Source organism: Alligator sinensis, unplaced genomic scaffold, assembly GCF_000455745.1.
Source record: "Alligator sinensis unplaced genomic scaffold, ASM45574v1 scaffold79_1, whole genome shotgun sequence".
Classification (NCBI taxonomy): domain Eukaryota; kingdom Metazoa; phylum Chordata; order Crocodylia; family Alligatoridae; genus Alligator; species Alligator sinensis.
The window spans coordinates 470,680-492,136 of record NW_005842706.1 but is presented as its reverse complement, the minus strand read 5'-3'; the positions used below and the strand labels follow the sequence as shown (position 1 = coordinate 492,136).

The 21,457-nt window shown below is 43.8% G+C and overlaps 1 protein-coding gene across 1 annotated transcript; it reads right to left on the bottom strand.

Annotated features, from left to right (window-relative positions):
* Positions 1-19,998: 19,998 nt before the first annotated feature.
* On the bottom strand, positions 19,999-21,036 carry LOC102371848 (olfactory receptor 12-like). The gene has a single exon (XM_006034107.2). The coding sequence runs from the start codon at positions 21,022-21,024 to the stop codon at positions 19,999-20,001; it is 1,026 nt and encodes a 341-aa protein (XP_006034169.1). The 5' UTR covers positions 21,025-21,036.
* Positions 21,037-21,457: the final 421 nt, after the last annotated feature.

Below are 21,457 nucleotides of genomic sequence, written 5' to 3'. Positions count from 1 at the left end.
AGCTTTTTCAATGGTTTCACTTTCCTATCTGACAGATACCTGAAAGCAAGATGTACCCCATTTTCATTTAGCTCATTCTGATACGAAGCCTTCTGGAACCACCTCATCAGCTCTTGTACGGAAAGGTTTGCACTTTGCACTGCCACCTAATCCAAGGATTTGGGTTATAAATTTGCCTTTGAACTGGATCTTTACTGCTCTAGAATTCCATTCTACCAAGCTCAAGGGCTGGGATGCTTATAGCAGTTGTATTGAAGGGAATCTGTGCAAAAGGCAAATGTTGTGGCAGAGAAGGAGACTGATGCTTCCCTTCCTTTCAAAGGGCCTTGAGGTCTCTGGAGGAAAGGTGCTATGAGATCACTCAGGACTTCAGTGAGGCTCTCCCCAATGATGGAGATGTGTTTTCAGTCCCAGCCCTGTGGACCTGTCAAGGAGAGACCTGGGGAGACACTAGATGGAAGCCCCTGTATGAATGCAATGATAATGTTCTCCCATTCACATCAACAGCAGTCAGACAAGACTGGCATTAAGGTCCACCTGGGGATCTTATTCCCTCTCTTCTGCTCTTTCTCTGTCTGCCTATCTGCCTGCCTCTCAGGCCCTGCCTGACCCTGAGGCTGTGAGCTCTTTGGGACATAGACTGGAGAAGGATGTGGGGAGCACAGCATATGTTCCAGGGGAGAACAGCATTATACTCCATCCAAACAGCCAATTCAGCCGTGGACTTAATCATGCTGAAGTGGGTAGCAATAAATTGCAAAGTGGGTAGCTGGTGGCTACCATAGATTTCATAGATGTTTAGGGTCAGAAAGAACCTTAGTAGATCATTGAGTCTGACCCCCTTCCCTGGGCAGGAAGGAGCACTGGGGTCAGATGACCCCAGCTAGGTGCTTGTCCAGTCTCTTAAAGACCTCCAAGGTAGGGAAGAGCACCCTTGAAAGCCCAGATTCTGGTAACCCTTACCATAAAGAAAATTTTCCTATGTCTAATCTAAATTTGCTCTCCGTTAGTTTGTGGCCATTGTTTCCAGGAACTCCAAGGGGTGCTCTGGTAAACAGAATATCTCCTATTCCTTTCTGTCCTTCCCCCTGACCCCAAAGAATTTGTAGACGGCCACTAGATCCCCTCTCAGCCTTCTCTTGTGGAGGCTGAAGAGATCCAGGTCCCTCAATCTCTCCTCATGTGGCCTACCTGCAGGCCCCTAATCTCTCCTCATATAGCCTACCTGCAGGCCCCTAACCTGTTTGTGATGTACCTGCTAGTGCATGATAGAGTGCAGTTAACTTTACTGATCACTTCATCACACTGACGACTGATGGTCATCTTGGAGTCAGCTATGACCCCAAGATCCCCATCTGCTTATGAAGTCACCTTTCAGTCTGTATGTGTGTTGGTGAAATTTTCTCCCTAGGTGCAATACTTTGTACTTATCTTTGTTAAACTGCATCCTATTGTGTTCTGCCCACTTTTCCAGTCTGTCCAAATTCACCTGGATCCATTCCTTGCCCACTAGTGTGTTTACTTTGCCCCATAATTTGGTGTCATCCATGAATTTGGACAGAGTGCTCTCCACACCCTCATCCAGGTCACTAATGAAGACATTGAACTGCAGTGATCCAAGAACTGAACCTTGCGGGACCCCACAGCCCACATCTTTCCAAGCTGATCCTGACTGGGTCACCACCACTCTTCTTAAGTCAATTCACTATCCACTTGACTGTGTAATCATCTACATTACAGCTGTTTAGTTTATTTATGAGAATGGGATGAGACACCATATTGAAGGCTTTTTTAAAATCTAAGTAAATGACATCAACCTTGACTCCTGTGTATAAGCATTTTGTGACCAGGTCATAAAAGGAAACAAGATTAGTTAGTCATGCAGGATCTACTTGCTATGAACGCATGCTGGTTGCCCTTCAGCATTATTTTTCCTGCTGGACTCCCACAAATGTAATCCTTAATAATTGTTTCAAAGGTTTTGCCAAGGATATATGTGAGACTAAATGGCCTATAGTTACCTGGATCCTCCTTTCTCCCCTTCCTGAAAATAGGGACCACATTGGCCCTTTTCTAGTCCTTTAGGACCTGTTTTGAGTGCCACGAGTGCTCAAACAGTTGTGCCAGTGGTTCTGCTATGACATTGGCCAATGCCCTCAGCACCCTTGGATGAAGATCATTTGGGCCAGCTGACTTAAACATATCCAGCCCCTCCAAGTATCCTTTCACTAGGTCAGCACTAATTGTTGGTGGGTTGGGTCCCTCCTGTGCCTGCCTATAGTCCAATTGGGGGATTTGTCTTGATCTGTGTTCAGGAATACAGAAGCAAAAAACTCAGTGAAGAGCTCAGCTTTGTCCCTCTTATCTGTCACCAGTTGACCCAGTCTGTCCTGTAGGGGTCCTATGTTCGCAAGAGCCTTCTTTTTGCTCCCTATATACCTGATGAACAACTTTTTGTTATCTTTAATTTTTGTTGCCAGCCTGAATTCCTTTGCTGCTTTGGCCTTTATAACTGACTCCCTACAAGTGTGAGCCAAGTAGGTATACTTCTCCTTCGTGACTACCCACTCCTTCCACAGTTTGTATGCCTCTTTTTTCACCCCTAGACTTTCTTGGAGTTACCTGTTCAGCCAAGATGGTTTCTTGGCCCTTTTGCCCCCTTCTATGTGCAATGGGACTGTCCCCATCTGTGCCCAAATGATTGTTCCCTTGAGGAATGGCCACCCTTCCTGGACTCCCATTTAACCAATGCTCTTGTCCATCAGTGCCTTGCTAACTAATCTCCTGAGCTCATTAGTGTTAGCCTGTCTAAAGCCTAGCATTTCTGCCCTACTGCTTATCTTTCCCACCTTTCAGCAGATACTGAATTCTAACAACTGGTGGTCACTATCCCCTGGGTTACCCTGTATCTGCAAATCTCCCACCAGGTCATCCCCTGTAGCAAGCACCAATTCCAGTAAGGCATTTCACCCTACTGGGACTGTATACCTCCTGTGTTAGTTGAAGGTCCTGTATGCAGGTTAAGAACATACGTGAAGGGTCAGATCTAGCTGGCTGTTCCTCCCAGCAGATGTCAGGGTAGTTTAGGTCAACCCATGACAACCATGTCCCTTGACTGTACAGCCTCTGAGAGCTGCCTGGAGAATTCCAGGTCTAGCTTATCCTCCTGGTGTGGCAGTCTGTCATAGACCCCCACTACCAAGTCCCTTTCCCCCCCGATCCCCTTGTATTCTGACCCACAGTATCTCAATTTGCCCCTCTTCTGATCCCATCTTAGATTCATAGATTCATAGAAGTAGGGTTGGAAGGGACCTAAGTAGTTCATCAAGTCTGACCCCCTGCCCTGGGCAGGAGAGAATACTGGGCCCATATGACCCCAGGTAGGTAACTGTCAAGCCTCCTCTTAAAGACCCCCATGGTAGGACCCAGCACCACTTCCCTTGGAAGTTGGTTCCAGATCCTAGCTTCCCTGACTGTGAAATAGTCTCTTCTAATGTCCAGCCTGAACCTACTCTCACACAACTTATGGCCATTATTCTTTGTTACTCTGGGAGGTACTCGGGTGAACAGGGTTTTTCCCATTCCCCGCTGGTCCCCCTGGTAAGTTTGTAGACAGCCACCAGGTCCCTCTCAGCCTTCTCTTGTGGAGGCTGAACAGATTCAGGTCCCGTAGCCCCTCCTTGTAGGGCCTGCCCTGCTGTCCCCGGATCATGCGAGTGGCCCTCCTCTGGACCCTCTCGATGCTGGCTGCATCTCTCCTAAAGTGCAGTGCCCAGAACTGGATGCAGTACTCCATCTGTGGCCTGACCAGTGTCACATAGAGGGGGAGGATCACCTCCTTGGCCCTGCTTGTGATGCATCTGTGGATGCATGACAAGGTGTGAATGGCCTTACTGACTGCGTCCTTACATTGGCAGCCCATGTTCATTTTGGAATTGATAATGACTCCAAGATCTCTTTCTGCCACTGTGCTTTTGAGACGGGAGTTCCCCAGTCTGTAGGTATGCTGCTGGTTCTTCCTGCCCAAGTGCAGCACCCTGCACTTGTCAGTATTGAATCCCATCTTATTCTCATTCTCCCACACCTGTAACCTGCCCAGGTCCAGCTGTATCCTGTCCCTCCCTTCTAGACTGCCCACCTCACCCCAGATCTTGGTGTCATCATTGAATATGAACAGGGTGCTTTTCACCCCCTCATTCAAATTGCTAATAAAGAGGTTAAACAGTGCAGGGCCGAGGCCCGAGCCCTGTGTAACCCCATTGCCCACATCCCTCCAAGTCGAATATGACCCATCCACCACCACTCTCTGGGTGTGGTCCCTCAGCCAATTTTCAACCCTTCTGACTGTGTAGGCATCAATGCCACAGTTGCCTAGCTTTTTAATGAGAATGGGGTGGGAGACAGTGTTAAAGGCCTTCCTGAAGTCCAGAAAGACTACATCCATCGCGACACCTACGTCCAATGATTTTGTGACTGGATCGTAGAAGGGAATCAGGTTGGTCTGACAGGACAACAACTGCACTCATCAGTAAGTTCCAGAGTCATACTGCCTTGTGTTTGCTTTTCTCCTGGGCCTTTAACTGCTACAGATGTAAGTTTGACTTTAGAGTATAGAGGGCTTAGAACCCAAGTGACCCATTTCCTGGAGGAGTGACGTAATCACAAGGGTATATCCCTCTTGCTGGATGGCTGACTTCAGCATTTGAAGAAATGAACATAAAAATATCTTAATCAGAAGAGACCCCATTTGTCCCAGCAGGTAATTAGTCTTTTTCATTCCTAAGGGAGATGAATAAACTTGTCTATGTCCAGAGCTGCATAAATTTGTTAATAGATCCTTTGGTTTGACTAGTCCACAATACTTGTAAATCTGTAAATATTTAGGAAATGAAGGGAGGGTGGAGAAAATGAGCATAGCATCTCTTGGGGCTGTGATTTTGGGGGGGAAAGAATACCTCTTCCCAAAAAAAGTGTGTGGGGGGGTTGGGGGGGGGAGGGAAATACATTGGTAACATGTCTCAAAGCAAGTGATTCTTTCATGAATGAATATTGATAATGAATCATTGTCATTACTGAACATGTACCTGGTTCTAATGGATATTATAGTTCACATGATATTAATCTTAGACATGGTAGAGTGCATGCTGGATCCTCTTTATTATAGCAGTAGAGAGAGAGGAAGAGAGAGAGAGAGAGAGAGAGATGTGGGCAGTGCAATATTGCTCATTAATACTCAGGGATGAAAGGAGGAAGTGTCACTTTCCGTAACAGGTAAAATTTACATTCAGTACATAACGTCTAGGTATTTTTATTTTTTTCCAAAAACATTGGCAATCTTTTCTTAAGCAATGATCAATGTCACCAAATCTGTGTGATCATAAACAAAAATATGTTTAAAGGGCAAAGGGAGATGAAACAAACCAAGATCTCTCATATTACTACTTTGGTAAACCAAAAATCAAATGAATTGGGAGTTTTGTTCTTCACCTAAAAATTATTTAAAAAAAAATCAAAATATTTTCAGCCAGTGTTTTGTTGTGGGGATAGTGTCTCCAGCAGTTCATATTAACCATCTCAGAGTCCTTTCCAACAAGGACCTTCCATTCTTTTTCTCAGCCCTTTGCTGAATCTCATTTGAGATGAGGAGAGAAGTGCTAAAGGTCAGTATTCCTGGGGCAGACACCCTATTAATGTACAGAATGACTTCAGATTAGTGTCAGTGTCATTTTCCATTTCATTATATATGGTCCTGGATGGGATTTTGAAGGGGTTTGTGCAAACTAGTTTGTTTAAGATTCCATTCACGGTCATATCTTGTCCATTTAAAACAACAAACTATAAGGCCCTTGAATAACTCGCCTAGGTTAACTTTGTCATGCCTCAGTTCTCCATTGCTTAAACAGATAAATATATTTCTCCCTTCCTCGTATTGCAAATTATTGTTTTTTTTAGCTCAGAGTGTTTTGGGGGCACATTTGTTTCCTTTCTTTATGGGCCTGTGATCAGCAATAGTGAATAACACCCTTCTTAAGACAAAGGAGTTGTATTTAGTAGTTAGAAGAAATATGGGGGGATGGGTGGGGGGGGAAATTGAATTTAACAAAATCACCCTGAGCAGATTTAATATATGTCACTACAAAACAAGGGTATGGATACACTGCATTCTGCAAAACCATGTTGGGACATCCATTAAATGAACTAGTTCAGGTATCTTTACACCCAGCTGCAGTGGGAAGTGAATATATCACTTAACTTTGATGGATGCCTGTTCAGCCACATGGTAAAGCTCCCATAACAACTTGGTTTCAGCTTATTTCCAGGAATCTATCTTCTATGGCTTACAAGGTAAAACTAGGATTTCTGGAAATCTTCCAAGGCCATTTATTGTATTGATGAATGGTTGCTTTTCTATAGAACTGAGATGTGAATTCCTTCTCTTGACTCAGACTATTTTAATATTTTCCTCTGTCACTCAGCATCTAGGGAGGTCATCCAGGAGACTGGGTTTATAATAGCTGATCTATTGTTTGAATAGGTGGATGCCATTATTCCACAGATAATGGTCTTGTCACTGCTGGTAGCCTGATGGTGAGGATATTGAAACAGTCTGACTTCTACCTATGGACAAATTTACATAATATCTATATCACAGTTTAGGATAAAGATTAATAATTAAGCGTGTGCAATGTAAATGGTTCATTTTAATTTAAAAATATGGATATCTTTTTCAAATCTGAATTTTTCTAGCTTCGGGTTGTGGGGAGACCAGAGCTGAATGCAGACAGAACAAGGAGCAATGATCTCGAGTTTCAGCAAGGGAAGTTTAGGTGGGATATTAGGAAACACTCTCACTAGGAAGGTAGTAAAATACTGGAACAGGTTAATCAGAGAGGTTGTGGAGTCTCCCTGCTTGGAGGGTTTTAAAACCTGGCTGGACAAAGCCTTGGCGGGGATGATCTGGTTGGGGATGGTCCTGCTTTGAGCCCGGGGTTGGACTGGATGTGACCTCTTGAGGTCCCTTCCAACCCTCATTTTCTATGATTGCAACACATTTGATATATAGGTTGGTAATAACACATTTCTGCTCTGGTTTGATTTTCTGTTGCTTAAACATTCAAGGTCTGCATTAGCTCTCTCAGTCACTACCTTGCATAGGGGTGTCCAATTTGTTCAGCTGGTTATTCACTGTGATGCCAAGTCCTTTTCAGAGTAACTGTTTTCCAGCATAGTCTTCTGATCTGAATGCTTGCATTACATTGACTTTTAACTTATTTATATTAAAATACATACTGTCTACATCAATTCAGTTTACCAAGGGAACTAGATCATACCATAGAACTGAACTTTCATAGCCATTATTGAATGTGTCACTGTTTTAAGCTGCATATTTTACTTCCAATAATACATTTTCTTTTAGATATTTAATAAAGAAATTAAGTCATATTTCATCAGACCCTAGTGGGATTCCACTAGAAATACCACATTTGGAATGGTGTCTCAAGATAATGTCATCATTTTTTAATCAATCTAAAATGTGTTGCAAGGTTTTTGAAGAGGGCTCTGTCTTTTAATGAGAATTCATGTGGTACTATTCCGAATGGCATACAGAATGCCATTGTGTTGACACAGTTGGCTGTATCCAATGAGTTTGAAAAATCTTCACAGAACAGCTCAAAGTCTGAAGTGCATCAGTCAAAGTTTAGATATCTCCCCAAAAGACATGCCTTTGTTCAACCTCCTGCTGTGGGTTTAATGGAATGATCACTAATTTAAATTATTTGGATTATTCCATGTAGGAGCTTAGGGTATAGAATCACATTGGACCTCTTAACTTTAAAAAATCTATGAATCTATAAAGCACAAAAGTTCATTACAATTTTGTTTTATTCTCCTTTAGGAAACAGATGGCTGGATTAGAGAACACAAATCGTACAAGTATCACAGAATTTCTGCTTCTAGGATTTGAGACTCCTTCAGAGCTAGAGATGGTCCTCTTTATAGCGTGCTTCATTATCTATGTTGCAACCATGAGTGGGAACATCCTTCTTGTCCTTACTGTTTGGACTGACTATCACCTTCACACCCCTATGTACTTTTTCCTCAGCAGCTTATCCTTCTTGGAAGCTGGTTTTAGCTCCAATATCATGCCACGCCTCCTGGTGAGTCTTGCAACAGGCAACAAGACCATTTCTTTCTTGGGCTGTTTTGTGCAGTTGTTGATTTTTAGCTGTCTGGGAGGAACTGAGTGCTTACTCCTGGCTGGGATGTCCTATGACCGATAGTTGGCAATATGTCACCCATTGCATTATGCAAGTTATATGAACCCCAGGACTGCCTTTCTGGTGGCCTTTGCTTCATGGGCAGTAGGGTTTGTGGTTCCATCCTGCACAGTAATTATGACATTCTTGTTGCCCTTTTGTGGCCCATGTGAAATTAACCATTTCTTCTGTGATTTAACAGCCGTTTTGAAACTTTCATGTGCTGACACCAGACCAGCTGAGTTAGTAGCTATGGTTACTGCTGCAGTCATATTACTTGCCACATTTATCTTGACTATCACATCATACGTGTTATGTTATTCTAGCCATGCTGCGGATCCAATCCACCATGGGGAGGAAGAAAGCTTTTTCAACCTGTACCTCACACCTCATTGTGGTCTCAACCTTCTATGGGGTTCTGATCTTCATGTACATGATGCCCTCAAGGAAGAACTCCCTAGATTTCAAAAAAATCTTCTCTCTGATTTACACAGTGGTGACTCCTATGTTCAATCCTATTGTCTACAGCCTGAGGAATGCAGAGGTGAAAGATGCCTTGAAAAGGGCTGTCAGGAAAAAAAGGGCTTTCTCCCAAAAACTAACACTATTAAGTTCCTGCATTTGTGTAACATTACATGGGAGGACAAATTAGCAGTGGGATTTCTGTTTCAGATACTCTACGAACCACTCAAATGTTTCTCCTCCATTCTTCCTTTCTCGATTGATTTTTTTCGCCTTGACTGTGACCTGTGAAAATGGCAGGGAGAAGAGTCCTTTTTGCAATTTTGTTATTGAAGGATGTATAAAGAGTGTCTGAAAAGTTGATGTAATTATCTTTCATTAGGACTTAAAGCAAGGTGGGCATCCAAAATCTATTGAAACTCGAGGCAAATATTTATTTCCAACATTACTAGATGTTTCAGAAGAAGGAGCCAATACCATGATGCTCATGGCTGAGATTTCTAAAGAAGTCTAATGTAACATTTGTACCATTTTTTCCCTGTCTTTCAATAGGTTTTGAGAACTTATTTTTTGTTGATGTTCTAGAAAATCATAGCCTAAACTTTAGAAATAGTTCTCTGTACGAATAGTGGAAATATAAATCCCATTGAATACTTATTTCTTTTTGCTTAAGTCTCTTGCATATATAGATTTAAAAAAACATGCTCGTTTAAAAGAGAGATTCCTTGACCATGTTCTTTTTACCATCTGGTATTCTATAAGAATTCTGATGGATCACCTGGCTGTACTAGTCCTCCATGGGGAAACAGAATATAATGCCAAAAAAATAGACATAATAATAAAATAAAACTAGACCACAATTATCACTATTAAGTACAATCAAAGCCAAGTAATGTGTTTATTGTGTTTTTTTTTCTCCTGGGTCATTCAAGGTGGCTCAAAAATAATTTGGGAGATAACTCCCTTCTGAAAACAGAAAGTTGTCACAGAAATCTCCAGAAGTTGAACAGACAGAGAGGTGTTATGCGAAGATATGAATGAGAAGGGAAGTGTTTTCCAGATGGGGATGAGAGGATGAATATTCAAAGAGAGACTCTTTAGTAGCATGTTGTCATTGCACTGAAAAAAAGTTTGACATTTCATGGATTAATATATCCTGAATTTAAAGGGTCAAACCAATGTCTTTCCACTGCAGCATGTGGAATAATTTAATCTTTTAGTCATCTACACCAGGAAATGAGATCTGCTGGTTGAAAGATACATAAATCCATGCACAATATAAACAGACAGTGTAAATGGTGTGGATAGTGAACCATTGCAACAATATACCTGTGGATGTAGTGATTCTCTGCCACCTAAATTTTTTAAATCAAGTCTAAATATATTTGGAAGGTTAGGCTTGATTCAGAAATTTCTGAGTGAAGTTCTTTGTTCTGTATGCAAGTTAGTTGTATCCTGTATTGCATATTGGTTGTAATGGCCCCTTCTGGCCATTTGCTTATATCAGACATTTAATTTTTTTATTTTTATTTTGTAGTATAACTTTCACAAGTTTAGAATATTTTTGAACCTGGACATGAACTTGAACATGATTCATTATGGGCAAAATCCTCTTTCACATGCAACTGACATGTCCAAATGTTGCTATAGAAGTAGCATTTCTGACACTTAGCAGATTTTTGATCCTGTTCTCATCTGCACAGCTACCGTTGCCCTTTTGAACATGCCCACAAAGCCAGATATGTTCTGTGGTGCAGTTGGATCTCCTAGGTAGGCACATAATCACATGGATGTCCCCAAAAGTATGATGCAAGGCTGTGACTAGCAACTATTTTGATAGATGAGGATCTCCTCATTTATTGGGATGCTTCATGTTCCTAAACTGGGGCAGAGTTCAGGTACATGATGCATGGGGTCATGATGCAGGTATCAAATTTATACTCAAGTTGTCATATTTGTTCTGCAGTATGGGTATGCACATGTAGACATGCACCCATACTGTGCAGTAATTTCAGTTACTGTGCAGTAAATGCGCACATGTAGATGCACCCTATATGGGTAATACAACTGCAAACTGTGAGTAACTGCCAAAAATGCCACACAGGTGGTTGGGAAACTGACATTTTTGGTGTAGAAGTGGAAATAGAATTTGGGTCTTTTTTCATTTGTCCAGCCCCATTTTGGCTGTTCCTTCAGGTAGTCCCCTCTCACAGATTCTCATGCCATTCTCATCCAGGGAAAGTGCTATGAAATGGGACTTAAACTTTTTAAGTCCCCCCTGATAACATGGCAAGATGCTACCTACTCCATATGCAAGGAAACCTCCCCTTCCTTGAGCATGTAGTGGGCCCAACTCAGTGGGCCTAGGGCAGTCTTGTGATGCCCTTCTCCTTCTTGTTCCATGTTTCGGTCGATCTTTAAGTAGTGATGTCCTCCTCCTGCTCAGCACTGTGCTAGGCTGTGAAAACCTTGTTGAAGTTGCTAACAGTTGTACAACTATTCTTCCAGGAGAGTAACCAGTGAGCTCAAAAGACAACACAGCTGAGATTATTATCCATGGCAGGCAATGTTGAAGAAAAGTTGTGGGGGTCAAGAAGTACAAGAGGCCATGTGAAATGCTAATTATTTCTAAATTATAATTTTTACATTGGTTATTGAAAATACAAAGATATGCACCTTTGGCTGCAAAATGTTTGATGGAAATTCAGTGTGAGTGGATGTTTTTCAGTGTGCCTGGTTGAGCACTCCTGAGAATAACATTTTACAGGGAATTTTCTGAATGTTAAGCTAGCCCTAACATTAATAACTTGAGCTGAGATCACAAGGATTCACAGAATAACTGATTTTAAGGCCAAAAGGCAACAGGAAATCATCAAGTCTCTGCAAAGGAGGCCAGATAATTCCACCCGTTTACCAGGAACACAGAAAGATTTTCTCGCCTGTCGCCGCTGAGAGCCGTGGCGCGGGGTTCAGGGCCTTAGGAGCCCTAGTCGGCGGGCGGGTACTTGTGACGCTTGGAGTGGAATCAGGTACTCAAGCGTTTTGATTGAACAAAAAAGATTGTTTACTTACACTGCTCGTACAGTGCAGGCCAGAAGCTTGCTTCGATTACGGTTGTAAACAAACTTGGGTCGGGCAGAAATTACAAGGTTCGTTTGGTCGGTCTGCAAATGTGTTCGGGGTGTTCGGGCCGGCAGTCGCCTTATGTCTCGGGTGGGGGTGTGCTAGGCCCCCTTGGGTCGGTGACGGGGAGTCCTTAGTGGTTGATCAGGCCGCTAAGTTCGCTCTGAAACATGCGTGGAGTTTGCTAGGCTCCACAGTGTACTCAGAGTTCTCCACGAGATGTATGTGGAGTCCTCCAACTTGGGCGGAAACTGCTTCAACCTCTTATACGGCTAGCAAGCCAATTGCTGGTTGCCACGTAGGAATAATTTAAAACTGGCCAATAATAATGTGAATTTGCATATGAGTGGTGGGAACTTTTTTCGAAACTGTAATTTTCCACTATTGTAGCATTTGGTTACTGGGTTCAGGCATAGCAGAATTTTCCTCCATGACCTAGTTACTGCCACCAGAATGATTGACAGCAAAACTATGCCATATGTATCGAACCCATGGAATTTTCCTCTGTGCTATGTCATTTCTCCTCTGGGCTATACCAATTCTCCTCTGGGCTATAGGCATCTAATTAATCGGTTCTGACATTGCCATGGGGCAAAGTCTTCAGACAGACCTCCCTCCCCACCCCAAGGCATCCCTTTTTATGTGGAGTCCCCTTTGAGGCGGGGCACCTTGCAGCAGGGGCATGACCTATAGGATGAAGCCTTCAGCCATTGGTGGTCCCTAAGCAAATGATAGTCCTGATACAGTTGCCCCTTCTATATCTATGCCTATACCACTCACACTGTGTTGAATCCCAGCACATATGTGTATGTAAAGTGTGATTTCCAGAAAAGCATCCAGCCTTACTATAAAGACATCCAGAAATTGAGAATCCACCAGTAGTTTCCCTTGGTCATGTGTTCTAATAGTTAATAATTTTCATTATTAGTAATAATTCTCATTATTAAAAATCTAGGCTGTCTTTCTATTTCATCTGATTTTAAGATTTAGTTTGGGGTCCTTGTTATGCCTTTGTCTATTAGGCTAAAGACTCTCATAATATTGAGTAATTTCTGTCTAGGGAAGAATTTATATATTGTGGTCATATTAGGTCTTTATCTTTTTGATAAACTAAACAGATTGAACTCTTAAGTGTATGCTCACATTGCACTGCAGTGGCTGTAACATAGATAAACCTGAGATTGCTTTAAACTAGGTCACTTCAGTGCCAGGACCACCAAGAAGCTTAGAGAAAGTCAATTTATCCTGCTTCTTGGAATTGCAGTGCAGCCCATTCTGAGCTCTATGCTCCTCCTAATACCCAATCCAGCTAGATGAAAGTTAGTTCAGGTAGGTCTGCATTGTGCTGCAGTCGCTCTAGTCAGTGAAATGTCAACATAAACAAAGTCTCTCTCCCTCTCCAAAATATTTTTTCCAGTTCTTGATAAATATTTGTGACTCTTGTCTTCTCCTTCTCCACATTCTCAGTATGAACTCAGAGCAGCTACATATTCATGAGCTCCCAAAGTGCTGTTGTCGGCAAATTGCCTACTATCAGCCACTTATTGTCCATGATCAATCCACTCTTTGCACTAAAAAGACTAATGTGTTTTCCTCTTTCACTGTAAGTTTTCAAACTATTTTAAAGCTCTCCTTCTAAGCTGGTTTCCTTTTTTTTTCCTCAATCCTTTTTTGAGCCATGGACACCTGAAAGAGAGACAGGGGTCCCAATCCTATTTCTTCTATTGACACTCAAGTGATACTTAGACACTTAAGACCTACAGCCTTTGTGCCAGTTTTGGACCGTATTCTACTCTGTGGACAAAGTGCCCAAGCTGCCAGGCATTAGACAGAGCTATGAGCACATTCATCCTCTCTAGTTAAAATGACCCACTATGCAGCCAAGAGGGAAAGACACATCAGTCCAGAGGGAGGTCAAAGATGGCTCTATGGTCCAGAGAGATGGACACTTCCCTAGAGGAGAGGGTCCTTTGGGTTCTGCTGCTTTTCCTTCCCCAATTCAGTTTCTTCATGAGTGATAGTGTTTTACTTAAAACAAGACACCTATGGCTAGATCCCGAAAGGAACTTAGGAATGGTGACATTCAGCATTGCTATGCCTATTTTTGAGTATTCAAACATCAGGAGTAGAATTGCAACAATGAGTTAACTGCCCAAGTTCCTTATACAGTGAATTAGAATCACAAGACATATGACAACAGTTCTCTGAGTTTCTTAGTTTCATAGTTGGTAGGGTTGGAAGGGACCTAAGCAAAGTCCGACTCCCTGCCATGGGCAGAAAAGGATGCTGGGGTCAAATGACCCCAGCTAGGTGGCTGTCTAGCCTCCTTTTGAAGGCCCCCAGGGTAGGGGCGAGCACCACTTCCCTTGGAAGTTGGTTCCAGCTCCTAGCCATCCTGACTGTGAAGTAGTGCCTCCTGATATCTAGCCTGAATCTACTCTCAGTCAACTTATGGCTGTTGTTCCTTGTTACCTCTGGTAGTGCTTGTGGGAACAGGGACTTTCCCATTGCCTGCTGGTCCCCCTTGGCAAGCTTATAGGTGTCCACCAGATCCCCTCTCAGCCTTCTTTTATGCAGGCTGAACAGGTTCAGGTCCCTTAGCCTCTCCTCGTAGGGTCTGCCCTGCTGCCCCCTAATCATGTGAGTGGCCCTCCTCTGGACCCTCTTGATGCTGTCCACATCCCTCCTGAAGTGTGGCACCCAGAACTGGACACAGTATTCCAACTGGGGCCTGACCAATGTCGCATAGAGGGGGAGGATCACCTCCTTGGACCTGCTCGTGATGCATCTGTGGATGCATGACAAAATGTGGTTAGCCTTCCTGACCACGTCCCCACATTGGCGGCATATGTTCATCTTGGAATCAATAGTGATTCCAAGATCCTTTTCTGCCTCTGTGCTGATGAGAAGGGAATTTCCCAGCCTGTAGGTATGCTTCTGGTTCTTCCTCCCCAGACACAACACCTTGCACTTGTCCGTATTGAAACCCATCCTATTCTCATCCGCCCACCCCCGTAACCTGTCCAGATCTAACGGTCATGTTCCCATTGGAAAAAACAAACAAACAACATATCTAAAGGCTGAAACATTACTGTTTTCAGCAGTTTAAAACTAGGAATCTTAGAGATTTGCATACTTATTTACCTACTTATCTTGTGGGGAGGATCTTGAGTTGGAAGAGAGGTGAGTGTGGACCTCTAGCCAGCCTACAGGAAATGCTGGAGAGGATTGTATTTGAATGCCCTCTGCTCTCCTGGGCTTAGGTGCCCATCAGCTGCTTGCATGGCACTGGGATTCACAGCCCAGTGCCCTCCTGGACTTGGTTGCTAAAGTTGTCTTGAGCATGGATGATAGTGTCCCTCTTTTATTTTAGAACACAGCCTCTGTCAGTGCCACTCACCACCTAGGGTGGCATTATCAAGGGTCTTTCCCAATGCTCCTTTTTGAATCTGAGCCACTACTATAGTCACCAGAATAAGTGGATAGAGGGCAGCATACTGGGCAGAGGTGGGAGAGCTTCTTCCTCAGTGGAAGTAACGGAACAGGATAAAACACAAGGCCCCACTTTCACCAGCCCCAGCAGCTACCTCACTGAGCTACACAGACTGTCTTGCTCCTATCTTTTCCTTCTGCCTACACAGATCTTCCACATACCTTCCTTGGGGCTGCCCAAGGGGCCAGCTTCCAAAGAAGCATGAGAGAAGGGCCTGGATAATGCCTGCCCTGTGGCAGAGTGCTTTAAGTGCTGTGCTAGAAAGTTAGACACACCCAGGTCTGCATGCGCACATAGTTATCCGTGCACACATCGCTATGTGTGCAAAAAGAGACTTCTTCTGGGCACATAAGTGATAAGAATGCTATGCAGATGTCCAAAGAATAATTACACCAATGATCAGGAAGGTTATATACTAGCTGTCCCCAGTATATAACAACCTATAAGAACAAACACCAACTTTATGGTGCAAGAACTTTATGGGGCCCCTGCAGGATATGCGGGGCAATCTGGTGGTTGCGTCAGAGGATAAAGCGGATCTCTTTAACCAATTCTTCACCTCTGTTTTCTTGTGCAGGGAACGGGACTTCCCTGCTGTGATAGAAGCCGGACGCGAAGGGATCACCTTCCGACCTCAGGTTGGGGAGGACCGGGTTAGAGAGCTTCTGGAGGGGCTGGACGCGTTCAAGTCAGCGGGTCCGGATGCTCTCCACCCCAGGGTGCTGAGGGAGCTGGCTGGGGTTATTGCAGGGCCCCTGGCACGGCTCTATGAGCAATCGTGGTGCTTAGGCCAGGTGCCAGACGATTGGAAGGTAGCTAATGTGGTCCCCATCTTCAAAAAAGGGAAAAGGGAGGACCCGGGCAATTATAGGCCCGTCAGTCTTACCTCAATCCTGGGGAAGCTCTTTGAGAAGATCATCAAGGAGTACATTTGTGATGGGCCGGCATCAGAAATGATGCTCAGGGGCAATCAGCATGGATTTATTAGGGGGAGATCATGTCAGACCAACCTGATTGCCTTTTATGATCAGGTCACAAAGGCCATGGATGCAGGTGTCGCGGTGGATGTAGTCTTTCTGGACTTCAGCAAGGCCTTTGATACTGTCTCTCACCCCATCCTAATTAGTAAACTAGGCGACTGTGGCATAGATGCCTACACGGTCAGATGGATTGCAGATTGGCTGAAGGGTCGCACTCAGAGGGTGGTGGTGGATGGATCATACTCGACTTGGGGGGAGGTGGGTAGTGGAGTCCCCCAGGGCTCGGTCCTGGGGCCTGCGCTGTTCAATTTCTTCATCAGCGATCTTGATGTTGGGGTGGAAAGCAACCTGTTTAAATTCGCTGATGACACCAAAATTTGGGGGGAGGTGAGCACGCTAGCAGGGAGAGAGAGATTGCAGAAGGATCTGGATAGGTTACAGGGGTGGGCAAACAGGAACAGGATGTGTTTCAATACGGACAAGTGCAGGGTGCTGCACTTGGGTAGTAGGAACCAGCAGCACACTTATACGATGGGGAGCTCCCTACTTGAGAGCACGGAGGCGGAAAGGGATCTTGGTGTCATTATTGACTCCAAGATGAACATGGGCCGACAATGCGAGGTCATGGTTGGCAGGGCTAACCGGACCTTGTCGTGCATCCACAGGTGCATCTCGAGTAGAGCCAGGGAGGTGATCCTCCTCCTCTATGCGACGCTGGTCAGGCCGCAGCTGGAGTATTGTGTCCAGTTCTGTGCGCCCCATTTCAGGAGGGATGTGGACAACATGGAGAGGGTCCAGAGGAGGGCCACCTGCATGATCCGGGGACAACAGGGCAGACCCTACAGTGAGAGACTGCGGGACTTGAACCTATTCAGCCTCCACAAGAGAAGGCTGAGGGGGGACCTGGTGACCGTCTATAAACTCACTAGGGGGAACCAGAAGGGTTTGGGGGAGACGCTGTTTCCCCTAGCCCCCGCTGGCATAACAAGGAGTAATGGGCACAAGTTGATGGAGAGCAGGTACAGATTGGACATCCGGAAAAACTACTTCACAGTTAGGGCGGCTAGGAGCTGGAACCAACTTCCAAGGGAGGTGGTGCTGGCCCCTACCCTGGGGATCTTTAAGAAGAGGCTGGATACTTACCTGGCTGGACTCATTTGAGTCCCGTTTTTGTTTTTAGGGTGAGTTTTTTTTGGGTTGTTCTCCCGCCCTGGCGGGGGGTCGGGCTAGAAGATCTATTAGGTCCCTTCCGACCCTGAAACTGAAACTATGAAAGAAAACATCACTAGCATTAAAGCCATCTTTATACAACACCTTCTCCATTGGACAAGACATCATAAGGATGCCTGACAACCAGCTCCCAAAACAGGCCCTATATTCCCAACTTGCCAATGGTCACCACTCTACAGGTGGGCAAAAGAGGAGATTCAAGAACACCTTGAAGGCCAAACTGAAGAAATGTGATATTATCATCAAGCTCAAGGCTCAAGCACTGAATTGTCTCCAATAGGACCATGATATACAAGACATCAGTCAATCCTTTTGTGCAAACTCCTTTTTCTATCCAGGGGGATAGATTAGAGAGACAAAGGGTAAGAGCTATGACCCAACCTCACCCTTCCTTCTGGAACTATTTGCCCCATCTTCAGTCAAGCATATGAATCTCATATCAGCATCCTTCGCTATCTACTGATTCACCAGTGACTTCTCTATTTACTGAAAGATTGATATCCTTGTATTGAGGTATTGCTGCTGCTGCTGATATAATAATCTGTAGGTAAAGACCTCTCCTGAGAAGCAAGTGACCATTTTCCAGGCCCTCTTTGTGCTGAGGAGTTCAATCCTGCATCTTCGATCTGGAATAAGCCAATAGCTGCAAGAAGACAACAAGATGATTTTGACCAACCGTTTATTTACAGGTCTTTGGTATTTTTGTCCATCTTGAAAGAAAAGACACGTGTGGTTTGTGGGTTGAACTTCTTCTGTTATATTCACAGTACCATTTATGTGTTTGTCTATCTGGCAAAAGGTGCACGTATGCTAGATCATAGGACATGCTGCAGATAAGCTGACTGAAATCCTGCCTCTTTCCTATGGGTTCCTACATACAACTTAGAGTTACAAACCTATGTAAGGGTGGGATGCAGAGCCCTGAAACCATTTTACGGGCTTATGCAGTTAGGTTAGATCCTCATGCAGAGACAAAAGGTTCACTCTTTTAAGACACAGCCAGTGAAGTAGTCAATCTGTATAACAGCCTAGTCTTACAGCACTCACTGAGGGGAAAGATTGGGTATAGGCAAACCTCAGCCAGAAGGGGGTTCATATCTACAGATCCACTATCCAGGAGAAAACACAAACTACCAGAAACTCAGCAAAGAAGAGATGGCATCTTTCTCTACACTCTTGCTGAAGCCAGAACACTGTGCAGAAACAGTGCAAGATTGATGGGGTACAGAGAGAGAGTACAAAAGAGAACATCTGGCTCTAGCTTTTTGCAGAGGGTGCTTTTGGTACATGGTGCAGCTAGGGAACAGAATTCCTCTTGATTAATTCAATTACTTCTTGTAAGAAAAGAACCATGCTCCCTTAAATAAATTCAAGGGAGAAATTTTCAAATTCTTTTGGACTTCATTGAAAAAAAATCATACCCTTATGGTATCTGAGCTGTAAAACAAATTATATACAACTACACTGAGAAATTACGCTTACAATTAAAGTTGAGTATGCAAGGATCATTTTGCCAGTAAAACCACCGTCCACAGTAAATATATGTGATGTCCTGTATTACTGATTGGATGGTGAGAAAAAATAATCTTAAAATCTCCATGTATTTCCTATAAAGACAGTCATGTTCCCATTGGAAAAAAAAGAACATATCTGAAGGTTGAAACATTTCTGTTTCCAGCAGTTTAAAACTAGGAATCTTAGAGATTTGCAGATTTATTTACTTATTTATCTTGTGGGGAGGAAATGGGGAAGGCAACAATGTCAGTGAAAGCAAGACCTTTTTCTGAAAACAAAGTCTATTTTTTTTTTTTTGCAAAACATTTTTATGAACAGTGTTCATATAGCTCTAACCAATGACCTCTATAATAACAGAAGATTAAATGTTAAGGTGTCCAAGTGACTTAGGAGTATATTATCAATTTTTTACCAGTTTTTACCAATTTGATCTGTAGAGGTAAAGGTAAATGTGTCTGGTTTACAGGTCACTCAGGTTCATTGGGACAGTGGAGGTAGGGCTCCATTGCCACATATTTGTGAGTAGAAGCTTGAGACTATGAAATGGAAATAATGAAGAGAGAAAGTAGAATTATGTGGTTCTGCTCCCTCACATTTTGCTTGTTTGACTGCAAATATCCAGGCACCTCAAGGTTTAGGCTTATCACATGAGCATTATTTAGAAGACAGTGATAATTATAGATTATATAATTACGGAATTATAGTCTAAATCTACAAACCAGAAGAAAGGTTGCATCTTGGCTTTGTTCTAAGAACAAAGTATTAGACCCAGTGTGTCTATTAAAATAATTGAGAATTAGGTACCCAGATCCATTCCTTTCTCTGCTGGACTGACTTGCTTGTACAGAAGGAACCTGTGGTTGAGTAAGGAATGATCATCCAACATCTCAATCACATTCTCTCCAGGTTGTGGGCAGCTCCTCTTTCTAGTCTTGATTTAAATCTCCTGGTTCTGATGCCCTTTGGTATCCATCCCAAGTGCCTCTCTTATGCCAACTTGGCTGGTGTGAAAGTTCAGACCTTTAGGGAGGTAACTAGAAAAATACCTGTTTTTCAGTTGTTTTCTTAGGGCCTCTTTCACCTCCTTGTTCCTCAGGCTGTAGATGACAGGATTCAGCATGGGGATGACAACAGTATAGAAAACTGAGACTACTTTGCTGTGACTAGGGGAAGATGTAGCCCCAGGTTGACTGTACATAAAGAAGACTGTCCCAAAGAACAAACCCACAGCCACAATGTGGGAAGTGCAGGTGGAGAAAGTTTTGCGTCTTCCATCGGCAGACGGTATCCGCAAAATGGTGGTGATGATGTAGCCATAGGAGATGAGGACCACCAGTGCTGTAGTCACTATGATGAACCCGCACACTGCTAGCATCACCATTTCATTAATGAAAGTATCTGAGCAGGATACCTGCATCACTGCAGGGACATCACAGAAAAAGTGATTGATTTCATTGGGCCCGCAGAAGGACAAGCTAAATGTAAAGCTAGTCTGGATGGTGCAATTGATGCAGCCTAAGAGGTAGGAGCCCACCACCAGGCAAATGCAAACCTTTCTGGACATGGTGACTGGGTAGAAAAGTGGGCTGCAGACAGCAATGAAACGATCATATGCCATCACAGCAAGGAAGAATGCCTCCGTGGTCCCAAAGAGAGAGAAGAAGAACATTTGGGCTGCGCAGCCATTGAAGGAAATGGCTTTGCTCCCAAGTGAAAATGCCAGAAGGGCTTTGGGAGAAATGACAGATGAATAGCAGAGGTCTAGGAAGGACAAGTTCTTCAGGAAGAAGTACATGGGAGTGTGGAGCTTGGAGTCAACAGTGATGATGATGATCATGGCGGCATTCCCCAAGAAGGTAACAATATATAGAGCTAAGAATAGGAGAGAAAGGAAGATCTGAAGCTTTAGCTGGCCTTCAAACCCTACCAGGATGAACTCAGTCACCTCTGTGTGGTTTTCCATGGTGCCGTTGGAATGCAGTTAGAAGAAGGGACAACTTGTTGTGGACAATGTTATCTTCCCTGAGCTCACATCACCAGGCTGCTTTCAAAAGACACATGCAATGCAATCCATAGAGACTCTGGGAATGAGACAGAGACAATCCACATGACAATTATCTGTAGCAGGGGTCACATGACTTCATCATAAGACAATATCTATATGCACAGTTTATCAGAAGAGCTGTTTACAAAGCCTATCACCCTCCATCAAGAAGGCGCTTTGTCTAATTCATATCCAGAGAGCTCCTCCTTTCCCATGCTGGGAGGAATAGGTAAAGAGCTGGATTTTTCTCTTGCAATGGGGCTGATTCTCCTCTCACTCACCCTGATGTAAATCACAAACAGCTCCACTGGAGCAAATGGGGCTAATGCTCCTCTCACTCAGCTTCAGCTTA